The following is a 15,612-nucleotide window of genomic DNA, read 5'->3' as shown; positions in this document are numbered from 1 at the left end:
ATCGTTTGACTAAGCACTGTGAATTCCACCCTAAGAGATATCATTTGGAAATTAGGGATGTTGCGAATGTGTAATTTTTGACATCCCCGGATGCGAATACAGATGCGGATGTTGAAAACCTAACATCCGCGGATGCGGATGTCAAGCATTTTTAAAAAATAATTGAGGTGAGTAAATTAGGTAAATGTTTTTTTTTTTTTTTATTTAGTACTTGAATTAAAAAATTGGAACACTGTTGTAGCGGATGCAATTGAAGCGAAAGCTCCAAGATAGAATTTATTTATATTCAAATAGTAAAATTAAATTTTTATTTATTCAAGTTTAAAGATTCAATGTTTAAATAATAATAATGATTATTTTCTGTTTGATTGGCGAACCACAAAAATCACTTAAATCTGAAATTTCCCAAATTGCAAAGTTGAAAAGAACACAGTACAACAAAAGGTAATAACACAAATATAAACCCTAGAATACTCCCCCTTCTAAAGAATTAATATTATATAAAGTTAAAGTAACTCGTTTCTTATTTTATGTTCTGTTATTCATTATATCAGTGTTTGTTTCAGGTGTTAGTAATGTTTCCATAATTGCTGGCTTAAGTCTGTCTATCGAATTGTTTTAACTTCATTATTTATTTCGTTTAAAATATTTCTTTTTTTTCCACAACCTTAAATGGTGCTTCGTTTGGTTGTTGCAATGATCTTTTTCAATGACACGCATAAAATCAAATTTACAAGTCAGAAAATCCTTTGGTGTATATGTACCTATATCAGAATTTTGATTAGGCTTTAAATTTGAATTAACATTTTTAAAATGTTCCCGTAAATTACCTAAAACTTAAGTTGGAAAACAATTTTCTTCAGATTTTTTTTCACAAGCTCACCGGGTAGGCGTAAATTTTGCCCAAAAACCATCTCAGAAGTACTTTATACATCGATCATTAACCAAGAAGTATTATCGGTAGCTCGTCATACCAATTGTAGGTTCCATTTCTATCCATTGTCTTCCATACCCTTCCCTTGAGCATGATATGCAGAAGTTGTAATTTGATGACTACCAAGAAATTTTGTTAGTTCCGAAAACGATTTTGACATAAATTGAGTACCCTGATCTGTAGTGATTTTTAACGGTACCCCAAAACGTGAAACATTCCCGGAAAAATTTATTTGCACCGACTGAAGCTGAAATGTCCTTTAATGCGTGAGCCTCAGGCCAACGTGTGAACCCATCAACTATTTTAAAAATGTAATGATGGTCTTTCGATATAGACAGAGGTTCAACAATATCTAAATGAATATGCTCAAATCTACCTTCGGGAATTGAAATTTTAATTACTGGAGATTTAGTGTGACAATTAACTTTTGATTTTGGACAATTTATACATTCTTTTGACCAAATATTAATTTCTNCTTCGAGTTTCAACTCAAAGGAAAGGTGTTTTGCCACGAATTTGGCATAGATATGTGGCGATACTTTCGCCATAGTGAAAATATCCGACATAGATAAAATACTCGGAACACTTAACAGCCGCTATCCGAGTATTTTTGAAAAGTAAGACGAAAAACCAAGTTCTCTTCCTTTTCTTGATATTCTTATTAAGCGACAAGGAAAGAAAATTTAATTCGGCGTTTATCGGAAGTCAACATCGACCGACCGATACATCACAAACGACTCCTATTGCACATATCAGCAAAACTGTCTTAATTTAATTTAATGGGTTACAGACTCTGCTCCTTGCCATTGTCTGCACAAGTCTATATGAAAGAACAGCAGACATAAATTGCTTCAAGATGACACTCAGCGATCAGCTGATAAGTACACACTCCAATCGAATAAGATCGAACAAGGAGAGCACGCTTTTCTCACAAAATCACACCGCAGTCAACTACAGCGTGTTTCATTGCCCTACATTCCTGCCATCAGAAATACATTGAAGCACGCTTTCCAAAAATGTAATTTGCAAGTAGTTTATACAACAAACGGAGAAATGCGCTGGTTCAATCAAAGACAAATTGCCGACGGAAGAACAGAGCGGAGTCTACGAAGTAACCTCTTCGCATTGCAACTGCAAATATTTTGGGCAAGCAAAGAGGTCGCTACGTGCAGTAAGATTAAAAAAGATGGACAACGCTGTCTTCGCACATGCATTTGACCTCAACAACACTCGTTCCCACAATTCAATATCGATGAAAGAAAATGTTCGCTTATTAAAAAATGTTAGAAATTCAGCAAAATTGGATGTTTATGAATCCCTTTTGTGTTCCATCGATAATAATTTAATGAACCTAGAACCGGGTGCAATTAATTCTCCACTATTAAGCTGTGTAAGAAAGTAAAATAATTCCTTGTTTATGCCAATTCCACTTGTNAAAAATGTTCGCTTATTAAAAAATGTTAGAAATTCAGCAAAATTGGATGTTTATGAATCCCTTTTTTGTTCCATCGATAATAATTTAATGAACCTAGAACCGGGTGCAATTAATTCNTTTATGAATCCCTTTTGTGTTCCATCGATAATAATTTAATGAACCTAGAACCGGGTGCAATTAATTCTCCACTATTAAGCTGTGTAAGAAAGTAAAATAATTCCTTGTTTATGCCAATTCCACTTGTTCCCTTTGTTTACATTTTTTAATGTGTTTCTTTGTATGAAAGTTATTTTCGATGTATACATCCCCGTGGGGAAAATCTCTAGTTCTGAACTGGGGCGCTTCTAGTACATTTAGACCTAGTACTGGTTCGCGATAAATCTCTTTTGCATGCAAGCAACTGGCGAATTTAACATGGCGATGTCCTTGGAAGTGTCAATTGCCCCCCGCTGCATCCCGTTTTCGATAGTTCCGAACTAGTCCTAAATTCTATAGTTCCGAACCAGTTCTGAAATCGATAGACGAAAGAAAAAAGTGTCATGATTTTTCAATCTTTTTGGTTCTTCCATGTGTGCGATTTTACATTATTTTCAAAGAAACGTTTTTTTCAATTTGAAATTAAATTTGTTTGAATGATTGTATGAAATGTACGTTTACATACCGTTAGCTGTAGCTGAGTTTGCAGAGGTGCTCGCTGTTATTTCTTAGATTCCAGACGGTCCCAATATGTTGAAAGGTTAACACAAATTTTAGTTTTGTATTACNCGTTGTCGCACACAATAATGGCATCGGTAAGCTGATTACCCATTTCGCACCACCTATCTAAAACGGAGCGGAGCCAAGCGTTTGCGTCCTCAGACTTGAAGGATCCTCTTCTGGTAGTCATTTTGACTACACCAGACGCATAAATGGCCCCAATAAGGTGCACGTTTGGCCCTTTAGCCACTGGTAAAACTTGTACCGCACGTTTTCCAACCTTAGCACGACCTCGTGAACGCCGACAAAATAAATTAAAATTTGTCTCGTCGATGTATAAAATCTGCTAGACTTCCTGAATATATTGATTCAACGTACATACGTATTCGCGGCGCTTTTCCTTATTTAGCTGCGAATTCATTGATTGAGGTTCCTTATGAATCCCCTTCATCGTAAAAAGTTGTCCTTGTAAATAGTTTCCCACGCTGGAAATGCACATATCTTTTCTAAACGTTTGTTTAATTTTTTCACGAATTTTTGTGAGTGTCATAGTGGCATCCTCCTCAATCCATTGGACCATCACTGCAACTTCATTGTCCGACAGCGCTCTTTCTTTTGTACTGCCTTGCCTTAGTGCTTGAGAAGTGCCAGAAGATACCCATACGTAAGCCGTTTTATATTTTACATTTAAAGACTCCGCCAGCTGCACCCAATCAAGGCCTTTATTGGCTGCCTCCACAATTCGCTTCCTGTCTTCAGCAGAGTATTTTATGTTGGCACGTCGCTCAACTGATTCGGCAACTGAAAGAAATTGAATCATTTTCATTAATGCAATAGTTTTTTAAATAAAATAATTGCTTTGCATTGCTTACCCGTTACATCGCTTCGACAAATTGGACAACTTGTTGCGGTTGGTACATTTTCAAAACAGTCAGCATGAAATAGGTGTCTGCATGGCTGTAACCTTTTCAGTGCTCGACGCTTCATAGAGACGAGGCAAAATGCGCAGTTATCCTGAACTTGCATTGTTAACGACTACACGTGAGTATTTAAAATACTCGTAATATTTATTCTACATTTTACATTTTCTTTAAATGTTACTCGGTTATGTTATATTACNCCACTTTTCTCCGAATTTGGACTGGTGGGGATTTAGTTCATATCGGATAGTTCGTTTTTGGCGATAAAGACCAAGTACGGAACTAGAAATTTGATTCACTAGTCCGCGGTTTCCCTGCAGGGATATGTATGTATTTATATTTGTATGTATGTTCACAATTATTGTACCTTTTTGTCTATTTGTCTATTTTGATTATTGCTCAGTAGTCGCGCGCTGATGATGGTTGATCAGCTGTTAACCGAAAAGCATACATAACTAAATAAAATACTAATTTGACGAAATAAATTAGCGTTTTATTTTTCGATATTTGCGGTCAGTAAGGTGCACAAAAACTTCGATTTGAAGAAGTGACCACAAGTTGACTTAAATTTTGTGATTTAATTTACAAAAGAATATTTGAAACAAAATGTTTGCTTTGAAAATATTTTAGCTAGATAGCTGTTTAATTTAAATTCAGAACAAATAGTAAACAAATACCACTGTCATTCACAATAGTACATCTATCGCGCGTGTGGAAACCATAATACGAAAACTCATTTTGTAAAATACGTTTGCAAGCGTTTGTCGTCTTTCGTATGAAAATTCATAATAGGGGGAAAGATATCAGAGCTGCCATATACCAAAACGCAAAGTTGATGCAAAAGGGAATCCTTATTATCTAATAGCACAAGCGATGACCAGTACCGCCGTTGAACGGCGATTAGGACATTTCAACATATCGTTAATATAATATGGAAAGGGCGTAATTGACAGTTATTTGTCTACTTTATTCACATTTCTCTCTCTCATTTAATACTCACAGTGGGATGAACAGAAAACCCCAAATAAAAATTATTTGATTTTGGTTCTGGTTTTTTATCACTTTTTATTTATTTATTTTTTCAATAATTTTCATGATCAACTCTATTAAGGGCCAAATTCACAGTGCGTAGTTAACCACTGACAAAAGTTTAACTATTGATTTTGATATACATAACGCTCAGTTAAAAAACGTTTAAACCAGCATGCCCCCATAGTTAAACTCTTGTGAAATTGATTTATTTTTTATGGAACGGATTTCAAATTTGATTAGAAAAGTATTGATATTTAAAATTTGTTTATTTTCAGACAATATGAATTTTTATAGTTAGCTATGTGACTGAATATAAATTCAAAGTTAAACTATTGTTGGTGGTTAGGCTAACCATCGTTTAACTAAGCACTGTGAAGTCCGCCCTAAGAGATATCATTTGGAAATTAGGGATGTTGCGAATGTGTAACTTTTGACATCCCCGGATGCGAATACAGATGCGGATGTTGAAAACCTAACATCCGCGGATGCGGATGCGAATGCGGATGTCAAGCACTTTTAAGAAATAATTGAGGTGATTAAATTAGGTGATTTAGGTAAATGTTTTTTTTTTTATTTAGTACTTGAATTTAAAATTTGGAACACCGTTGTAGCGGATGCAATTGAAGCGGATGCTCAAAGATAGAATTTATTTATATTCAAATAGTAAAATTAAATTTTTATTTATTCAAGTTTAAAGACTCAATGTTTAAATAATAATAATGATTATTTTCGGTTTGATTGGCGAACCACAAAAATCACTTAAATCTAAAATTTCCAAAATTGCAAAGTTGAAAGGAACACAGTACAACAAAAGGTAATAACACAAATATAAACCCTACACCCCTTCTAGAGAATTAATATTATATAAAGTTAAAGTAACTCGTTTCTTATTTTATGTTCTGTTATTCATTACATCAGTGTTTGCTTCAGGTGTTAGTTATGTTTCAATAATTGCTGGCTTAAGTCTGTCTATCGAATTTTTTTAACTTCATTATTTACTTCGTTTAAAATATTTCTTCTTTTTTCCACAACCTTATATGGTCCTTCGTACAAGTCTCCAAATCCTTTGGTGTATATGCACCTATATCAGAATTGTGATTATGCTTTAAATTTGAATTAACATTTTTAAAATGTTCCCGTAAATTACCTAAAACTTAAGTTGGAAAAAAATTTTCTTCAGATTTTCTTTCAACCGGGTAGGTGTAAATTTTTCCCAAAAACCATCTCAGAATTTCTTTATACATAATAGGTTCCATTTCTATCCATCGTCTTCCATACCATTCCCTCGAGCATGATATGCAGAAGTTGTAATTTGATGACTACCAAGCAATTTTGTTAGCTCCGAAAACGATTTTGACATAAATTGAGTACCCTGATCCGTAGTGATTTTTAACGGTACCCCAAAACGTGAAACATTTCCCTGAAAAATTTATTTGCAACGACTGAAGCTGAAATGTCCTTTATGCGTATGCCTCAGGCCAACGTGTGAACCCATCAACTATTTTAAAAATGTAATGATAGCCTTTCGATATAGGCAGAGGATCAACAATATCTAAATGAATATGCTCAAATCTACATTTGGGAATTGAAATTTTAATTACTGGAGATTTAGTGTGACAATTAACTTTTGATTTTGAACAATTTATACATTCTTTTGACCAAATATTAATTTCTTTGTGCAGTTTTGGCCCATAGTAATAATAGATTGGCGCTTACACATATGTTAGTGTTTGGCCGAGCTTCTCCTCCGACTTGTGGCGTGCGCCTTGATGTTGTCACACAAGGCGGAGGGACCTACAGTTTTACGCCGAACGGCGATTGCATTTTTACGAGAAGCTGCTTTTCATGGCAGAAATAAACTCGGAGGTTTGCCATTGCCTGCCGAGGGACGACCGCTGTTAAGAAAAAACCTTTTTTCTATATTTTTTTTGCGATGTTGCTTTGACCTGGGCTTTAACCCAGGTGTTGTGGAGTGGAATCGCGCACTGCTTACCACTACACCACAGCGGCCGCCAATAGTACTTTATTATAATTAGACAACGTATAGCTCTTGTACCAAGATGTGTAATGTCATGTAACATATTAAAAACTGTCTTGCGTAAACTGTTTGATACAGTTTAATTTGTTTAGTTCCTCGTCCTGTTCTTGTTCATTTTGTAAAATTTTGAAAGTTAGTTCTGTTTTCTTAATAGCATCAACATCGAAAGCTTGAGATAGTGTGTCAGCTACAATATTTTCTTGTTCTTTAATATACCGTATGTCGTTAGAAAATTGTGTAATGAATTCCATATGCATAGTTTGTCTGGACTACGTACAGTTTTTGAGCTCAAGGCAAATATCAAAGGCTTTTGATCTGTAAATCTGTAAATTGTCGTCCTTCTAAAAGATATCGCAAATGTTTAATGTTAATATAAATAGCTAGCAACTCCCTGTCAAATGCACTGTACTTCAGAAGGAAAAAGTTTCTTAGAAAAGAAAGCCAGTGGCTATGATTTGGTTCCTTCGATGGTTACTCTGTAAAAAAATTCATTGGATTTTGTAGACAAACTGCGTGACATTGAATTTTATTAAGATAAAATAATGATTTCCTTTGATATTGAAGCACTTTTTCCGTCGACTCCAGTTAATACGGCCATTGAAGCAATTGAAAACCACTTGAATAAATTCAGTATACCTGAAGATAAGTTCAATGCATACATAAATGCTATCAAAATCTGTATAAAGCACAATTGCTTTCAATTCCGCGGCGTTTACTACAACAACAACTGCGGCTGTAGCATGGGCAACAGTCTTATCACCTTATATAGCAGAAGCTTTTATGTGCAATTTCGAGTCTCAACTCAAAGGAAAGCTGTTTTGCCACGAATTTGGCATAGATATGTGGACGATACTTTCGTCATAGTGAAAATATCCGACATAGATAAAACACTCGGAACACTTAACAGCCGCTATCCGAGTATCAAATTCACTTTTGAAAAGTAAGACGAAAAAACAAGTTCTCTTGTTTTTCTTTATATTCTTATTAAGCGACAAGGAAAGAAAATTTAATTCGGCGTTTATCGGAAGTCAACATGGACCGACCGATGCATCACAAACGACTGCTATTGCACATATCAGCAAAACTGTCTTCATTTAATTCAATGGTTTACAGACTCTGCTCCTTGCCATTGTCTGCACAAGTCTATATGAAAGAACAGCAGACATAAATGGCTTCAAGATGACACTCATCGATCAGCTGATAAGTAAACACTCCAATCGAATAAGACCGAACAAGGAGAGCACGCTTTTCTCACAAAATCACACCGCAACTCAACTACAGCGTGTTTTATTGCCCTACATTCCTGCCATCAGAAATACATTGAAGCACGCTTTCCAAAAATGTAATTTGCAAGTAGTTTATACAACAAACGGAGAAATGCGCTGGTTCAACCAAAGACAAATTGCCGACGGAAGAACGGAGTGGAGTCTACGAAGTAACCTCTTCGCATTGCAACTGCAAATATTTTGGGCAAACAAAGAGGTCGCTATGTGCACGAATAGCGGAAAATCTACGTGCAGTAAGATTAAAAAAGATGGACAACGCTGTCGCCGCACATGCATTTGACCCTCAACAACACTCGTTCCCACAATTCAATATCGATGAAAGCCCTTTTTTGTTCCATCGATAATATTTTAATGAACCTAGAACCGGGTGCAATTAATTCTCCACTATTAAGCTGTGTAAGAAATTAAATAATTCCTTGTTTATGCCAATTCCACTTGTTCCCTTTGTTTACATTTTTTAATGTGTTTCTTTGTATGAAAGTTATTTTCGATGTATACATATGTATGTATTTATGTTTGTATGTATGTTCACAATTATTGTACCGTTTTGTCTATTTGTCTATTTTGATTATTGCTCAGTAGTCGCGCGCTGATGATGGTTGATCAGCTGTTAACCGAAAAGCATACATAACTAAATAAAATACTAATTTGACGAAATAAATTAGCGTTTTATTTTTTGATATTTGCGGTCAGTAAGGTGCACAAAAACTTCGATTTGAAGAAGTGACAACAAGCTGACTTAAATTTTGTGATTAAATTTACAAAAGAATATTTGAAACAATATGTTTACTTTGAAAAGACAGCTGTTTAAGTTAAATTCACAACAAATAGTAACCAAATATCACTGTCATTCACAATAGTACATCTATCGCGCGTGTGGAAACCATAATACGAACACTCATTTTGTACGATACGTTTGCAAGCGTTTATCGTCTTTCGTATGAAAATTGATAATAGGGGGGAAAGTTATCAGAGCTGACATATACCACACCGCATAGTTGATGCATGATTATCTAATAGCACAAGCGATGACCAGTACCGCCGTTGAACGGCGATTAGGACATTTCAACATATCGTTAATATAATATGGAAAGGGCGTAATTGACAGTTAGTTTTCTACGTTATTCACATTTCTAATGATTTCATACTCACAGTGGCATGAACAGAAAACCCCAAATGAAAATTATTTAATTTTGGTTCTGGTTTTTTATCACTTGTTATTTTTTTTTTTTCAATAGTTTTCATGAACAACTCTATTATGGGCCAAATTCACAGTGCGTAGTTAACCACTGACAAAAGTTTAACTATTGATTTTGATATACATAACGCTCAGTTAAAAAACGTTTAAACCAGCATGCCCCCATAGTTAAACTCTTGTGAAATTGAATTTTTTTTTTGTGGAACGAATTTCAAATTTGAATAGAAAAGTATTGATATTTAGAATTTGTTTATTTTCAGGCGATATGAATTTTTATAGTTAGCTATGTGACTGAATATAAATTCAAAGTTAAACTATTGTTGGTGGTTAGGCTAACCATCGTTTAACTAAGCACTGTGAATTCCACCCTAAGAGATATCATTTGGAAATTAGGGATGTTGCGAATGTGTAATTTTTGACATCCCCGGATGCGAATACAGATGCGGATGTTGAAAACCTGGATGTCAAGCATTTTTAAGAAATAATTGAGGTGAGTAAATTAGGTAAATGTTTTTTTTTTTTATTTAGTACTTGAATTTAAAAATTGGAACACTGTTGTAGCGGATGCAATTGAAGCGAAAGCTCCAAGATAGAATTTATTTATATTCAAATAGTAAAATTAAATTTTTATTTATTCAAGTTTAAAGATTCAATGTTTAAATAATAATAATGATTATTTTCTGTTTGATTGGCGAACCACAAAAATCACTTAAATCTGAAATTTCCCAAATTGCAAAGTTGAAAAGAACACAGTACAACAAAAGGTAATAACACAAATATAAACCCTACAATACTCCCCCTTCTAGAGAATTAATATTATATAAAGTTAAAGTAACTCGTTTCTTATTTTATATTCTGTTATTCATTATATCAGTGTTTGTTTCAGGAGTTAGTAATGTTTCCATAATTGCTGGCTTAAGTCTGTCCATCGAATTTTTTTAACTTCATTATTTATTTCGTTTAAAATATTTCTTTTTTTTCCACAACCTTAAATGGTGCTTCGTTTGGTTGTTGCAATGATCTTTTTCAATGACACGCATAAAATCAAATTTACAAGTCTGAAAATCCTTTGGTGTATATGTACCTATATCAGAATTTTGATTAGGCTTTAAATTTGAATTAACATTTTTAAAATGTTCCCGTAAATTACCTAAAACTTAAGTTGGAAAACAATTTTCTTCAGATTTTTTTTCACAAGCTCACCGGGTAGGCGTAAATTTTGCCCAAAAACCATCTCAGAAGTACTTTATACATCGATCATTAACCAAGAAGTATTATCGGTAGCTCGTCATACCAATTGTAGGTTCCATTTCTATCCATTGTCTTCCATACCCTTCCCTTGAGCATGATATGCAGAAGTTGTAATTTGATGACTACCAAGAAATTTTGTTAGTTCCGAAAACGATTTTGACATAAATTGAGTACCCTGATCTGTAGTGATTTTTAACGGTACCCCAAAACGTGAAACATTCCCGGAAAAATTTATTTGCACCGACTGAAGCTGAAATGTCCTTTAATGCGTGAGCCTCAGGCCAACGTGTGAACCCATCAACTATTTTAAAAATGTAATGATGGTCTTTCGATATAGACAGAGGTTCAACAATATCTAAATGAATATGCTCAAATCTACCTTCGGGAATTGAAATTTTAATTACTGGAGATTTAGTGTGACAATTAACTTTTGATTTTGGACAATTTATACATTCTTTTGACCAAATATTAATTTCTTTGTGCATTTTTGGCCAATAGTAATAATAGATTGGCGCTTACACATATGTTAGTGTTTGGCCGAGCTTCTCCTCCGACTTGTGGCGTGCGCCTTGATATTGTCACAAAAAGCGGAGGGACCTACAGTTTTACGCCGAACGGCGATTGCATTTTTATGAGAAGCTGCTTTTCATGGCAGAAATACACTCGGAGGTTTGCCATTGCCTGCTGAGGGACGACCGCTGTTAAGAAAAAACCTTTTTTCTATATTTTTTTTGCGATGTTGCTTTGACCTGGGCTTGAACCCAGGTGTTGTGGAATGGAAGCGCGCACTGCTTACCACTACACCACAGCGGCCGCCAATACTACTTTTTTATAATTACACAACGTATAGCTCTTGTACCAAGATGTGTAATGTCATGTAACACATTAAAAACTGTCTTGCGTAAACTGTTTGATACAGTTTAATTTGTTTGGTTCCTCGTCCTGTTCTTGTTCATTTTGTAAAATTTTGAAATTTAGTTCTGTATTCTTAATTGCATCAACTTCGAAAGCTTGAGATAATGTGTCAGCTACAATATTTTCTTGTTCTTTAATATACCGTATGTCGTTAGTAAATTGTGTAATGAATTCCATATGTATAGTTTGTCTGGACTACGTACAGTTTTTGAACTCAAGGCAAATATCAAAGGCTTTTGATCTGTAAAAACTGTAAATGGTCGTCCTTCTAAAAGGTAGCGCATATGTTTAATGTTAATATAAATAGCTAGCAACTCCCTGTCAAATGCACTGTACTTCGGAAGGAAAAAGTTTCTTAGAAAAGAAAGCCAGTGGCTATGATTTGGTTCCTTCTATGGTTACTCTGTAAAAAAATTCATTGGATTTTGTAGAGAAACTGCGTGATATTGAAATTTATTAAGATGAAATAATGATTTCCTTTGATATTGAAGCACTTTTTCCGTCGATTCCAGTCAATACGGCCATTGAAGCAATTGAAAACCACTTGAATAAATTCAGTATACCTGAAGATAAGTTCAATGCATACATAAATGCTATCAAAATCTGTATAAAGCACAATTGCTTTCAATTCCGCGGCGTTTACTACAACAACAACTGCGGCTGTAGCATGGGCAACAGTCTTATCACCAGGGAACGGATTTTTAGGACCTAAAAACTTATAAAAAAGGCAAAATAAAATAAGGAAATAGGCTGGAAAAGGCAAAATAAAATAGCGAAAAAGGCAGGAAAAGGCACTAGGTGTTGCAAAAAAGGCAAAAAAAAGGCAAAACAAAATAGCGAAAAAGGCCCTAGGTATTGCAAAAAAAGCAAAATATGGCACTAAAAAAGACAGAAAATACAAAGAACAATCTAAAAATACATTTATTTTAGAAATGTTTATATTACAAGTAAAAAGAGAAAAACTATGAACTACATAGTTTCATTATATGAAATATGTGTACTTTGAATCTTTGACTATTTTATCCTTTCGAGTTTCTAACTAATAAAACTTTAATCTGTATAATTGTAGTAACATTGAACCACAAGATGCATTTTGAAGTTTTCTGGCAGCATTTTCATTCGATTTTCGCGAAGAAAAGGCTTGAATGCACTAAGGGCCGTTTGCACCATGTCTAGTTAACGCTAACTGGAGGTACACCCTTCAGTTAAGCACATTAACTGCTTTATCGATCACATGTTATATGATGGGTGTCGATAACGTCGATAAAGATGTTTAACTGGGAGTTAGAATTAACTAGACATGGTGCAAACGGCCCTAAATGTGCACTCGACGTAAGTTGATACAAGTGGAGCCCAATTTAAATATGTAAAGTTTGAAACGTTCATATTATCAGGAATAAGGGCGTTTTTCTCGACATTTGCGCTTAACGATTCTATAAGCCGCATGGGCATGTGTATATTAAAAAAAAATATAAAAATTTTAAATGCTATAATCGCTTTTTTAAAGGTAGAAAAGGCAAATATCTTAAAAAAGGCAAAAAAAAGGCAAATATCTTAAAAGAGGCAAAAAAAGGCAACATCAAATGTGTATATCTGGAACCAGGGAAAGCCAAATCGTGGACATTCTTAATCGAAGTATACTCTATCTCTTTAGCAGAAAAAAAGGCAATTTGCATAAAATCCGTTCCCTGGTTATCACCTTATATAGCAGAAGCTTTTATGTGCAATTTCGAGTCTCAACTCAAAGGAAAGGTGTTTTGCCACGAATTTGGCATAGATATGTGGACGATAATTTCGCCATAGTGAATATTGTGTTTATGGTAAAAAACACGTTTTTATTTTCTATAATTATGTGTATGTATATCTACAGGGTTGTGTTCACTTCGATAGTAAACGCACATGAGTGCGTTTACCCAAGTAGTAATTATTATAGGAGCATGTTCACGTACAAAGTATATAACAGTTTTCCCCTCTCAATTTGAATTTGAAACAGCGGCAACTCTGCCAGTAAGGTAGCTCTATCGATTATTCATCGTTATGGGTGAGATATATCTTCTCTTGGGAGAAGCGCGAATTATTACTGCTTTTTTTTCTGGAAAAGCCTATTTCTTGGAATTGCTAAAACTTACAATTAAAATCACTTCGATAATATCAAAGCAAGTTGTTTTCTTTCGACCAGGTGTTGGGCATTAGGAATTTAGTGTTATTTGCAACACTATTCCCTAAATTGGTGACTCCGACGACTTTTTTGGAAGAGCACAAATTGATGGTTACCGAATTCATCAAGTCGTCAATTTATGCACACTCCGCGATATAATCTACGAAATTTAAACAGAAGAAAATTTATTTTCGACGACGATAGTGACGTATCGATGGCTACGACGCAAGAGCTAACCGACCAGATACGAGAGCTCCAAGCCCAATTGGAAGCGCTACGTGTGGGTGCTTCGGTGCCACCAAGTGGTCCTCGTCTTTCCACACAGCGCATAGCGATTCACTTGCCGAAGTTCACTCGCGCGAACCCACATCTATGGTTTGCACAAGTAGAACGTTCTTTTCGTCTGTATGGCATTAACGAAGATGTTGATAAATTCGATCTGGTAACAGTGCAGTTTGAAGAGGAAGTTTTGCTAGCTGTAGAGGATCTGGTTGCTCGCCCACCGGCATCGGAGAAATATGAGGTTGCGCCTGACCCGAGTAGTGAAAGCATAATCCTTACACTTTTTTTTATCGGAGATGCCGCAGTTGATTCGACCACTTCTAACAGTGTGGGAAGAAACTGATCTGGATAAGCTTGCGAAAATTGCAGATAAGATGCTCGAGGCCATTGGTACAAACACTACGTTTGCAGTAGCATCAACACCACCGAAAGTACCCGACGAAGCTGTAAATGTTGTAGCACCAGCTGGTGCCTCCAAGAATATCAACGATTCGGTTCGTTTACTTACGCAAAAAGTGGACAGCTTACAGAACGATATCAAACGTTTACAGTCTGTCAACCGCTCTCAAAATTGGCCACGTAGCCGTACACGTAGCCAGTCTCCTGGTCCTGGTCAACCATCTCGGCAAACAGTTACTACCACCAAAAGTTCGGCGATGCTGCCCGAACACCGCCCTGTACGCGTTCTTCATTAAACCAGCACAGCGAAAATCAAGCGATCACCCTCCGAGAGACGAGATTACACGTTTTCGACAGTATTTCGCATACACATTTCCTTATCGATTCGGGTTCGGTCGTCTCAGTTCTTCCGCGTATGCAAGTTAAGCACAAGACCAATCAAGGAGACTTACTTACGGCGAATTAAACAACAATACACACATACGGGACTATTGAGGATCATTTCAATTTAGGACTTCGACGTAGTTTTAAGTGGCCATTCATAATTGCATAATTGTCCAAGCAGCAATCATCGGTGCGGATTTTTTGACGAATTTTCAACTACTGGTCGATCTCAAAAACCAGCTTCTAATCGACTCGGTCACTGGCCTTAAGACCATCGCATGTTTGACTAGAGTGGAACAAGATTCTGTTTCCACGTTACAGAGTATGACAAAATTTCCTAACCGGTTTCGCGAATTTGTTGATGTGACAAACCCCTCTGTCAAGGCTAACCACGCGAAGCATCAAGTCTTCCATTACATTGAGATATAGGGAGCACCAGTATCAGAGCGACCTCGTCGTTTGGCAGGCGAAAAGTTAGCCACTTCTAAAGCTGAAATCAATTTTCTCATCGAACAGGGAATTTGTCGGCCCTCTAAGAGTTCGTGGTCAAGTTCCCTTCATATGGTAGCGCAAAAAGATGGTAGCTGGCGTGCGTGTGGGGACTATCGTAAACTCAACGCAATCACTGTGCCGGATCGATATCCAATCGCGCACTTGCACGATTTCACTGATAAATTAAACGGG

The 15,612-nt window shown here is 35.7% G+C and overlaps 1 protein-coding gene across 1 annotated transcript; it reads right to left on the bottom strand.

Moving 5' to 3' along the window:
• Nucleotides 1-3,147: 3,147 nt before the first annotated feature.
• LOC108368534 (uncharacterized) lies at nt 3,148-4,154 on the bottom strand. The gene is made up of 2 exons (XM_017623383.1): nt 3,938-4,154; nt 3,148-3,866 (listed from the first exon to the last, which is right to left on the bottom strand). Exons 1-2 carry the CDS (start codon nt 4,089-4,091, stop codon nt 3,412-3,414), a joined length of 609 nt encoding a protein of 202 aa, XP_017478872.1. The 5' UTR covers nt 4,092-4,154; the 3' UTR covers nt 3,148-3,411.
• Nucleotides 4,155-15,612: the final 11,458 nt, after the last annotated feature.

Source organism: Rhagoletis zephyria, unplaced genomic scaffold (genome assembly GCF_001687245.7).
Source record: "Rhagoletis zephyria isolate East Lansing unplaced genomic scaffold, Rhagoletis_zephyria_1.1 Rzeph_scaffold_03170, whole genome shotgun sequence".
In the NCBI taxonomy this organism is placed as follows: domain Eukaryota; kingdom Metazoa; phylum Arthropoda; class Insecta; order Diptera; family Tephritidae; genus Rhagoletis; species Rhagoletis zephyria.
Note: the sequence above shows the minus strand (reverse complement) of the source record. Positions and strands in the feature narration are given on the sequence as shown.

Bases quoted from the DNA above. Each gene is read 5' to 3' on its own strand.
- LOC108368534 (XM_017623383.1), bottom strand. From the start codon at position 4,091: ATGCAAGTTCAGGATAACTGCGCATTTTGCCTCGTCTCTATGAAGCGT. The intron at 3,867-3,937 runs GTAAGCAATGCA...AATTTCTTTCAG, and splicing joins TTGTCGAAGCGATGTAACGG to TTGCCGAATCAGTTGAGCGA.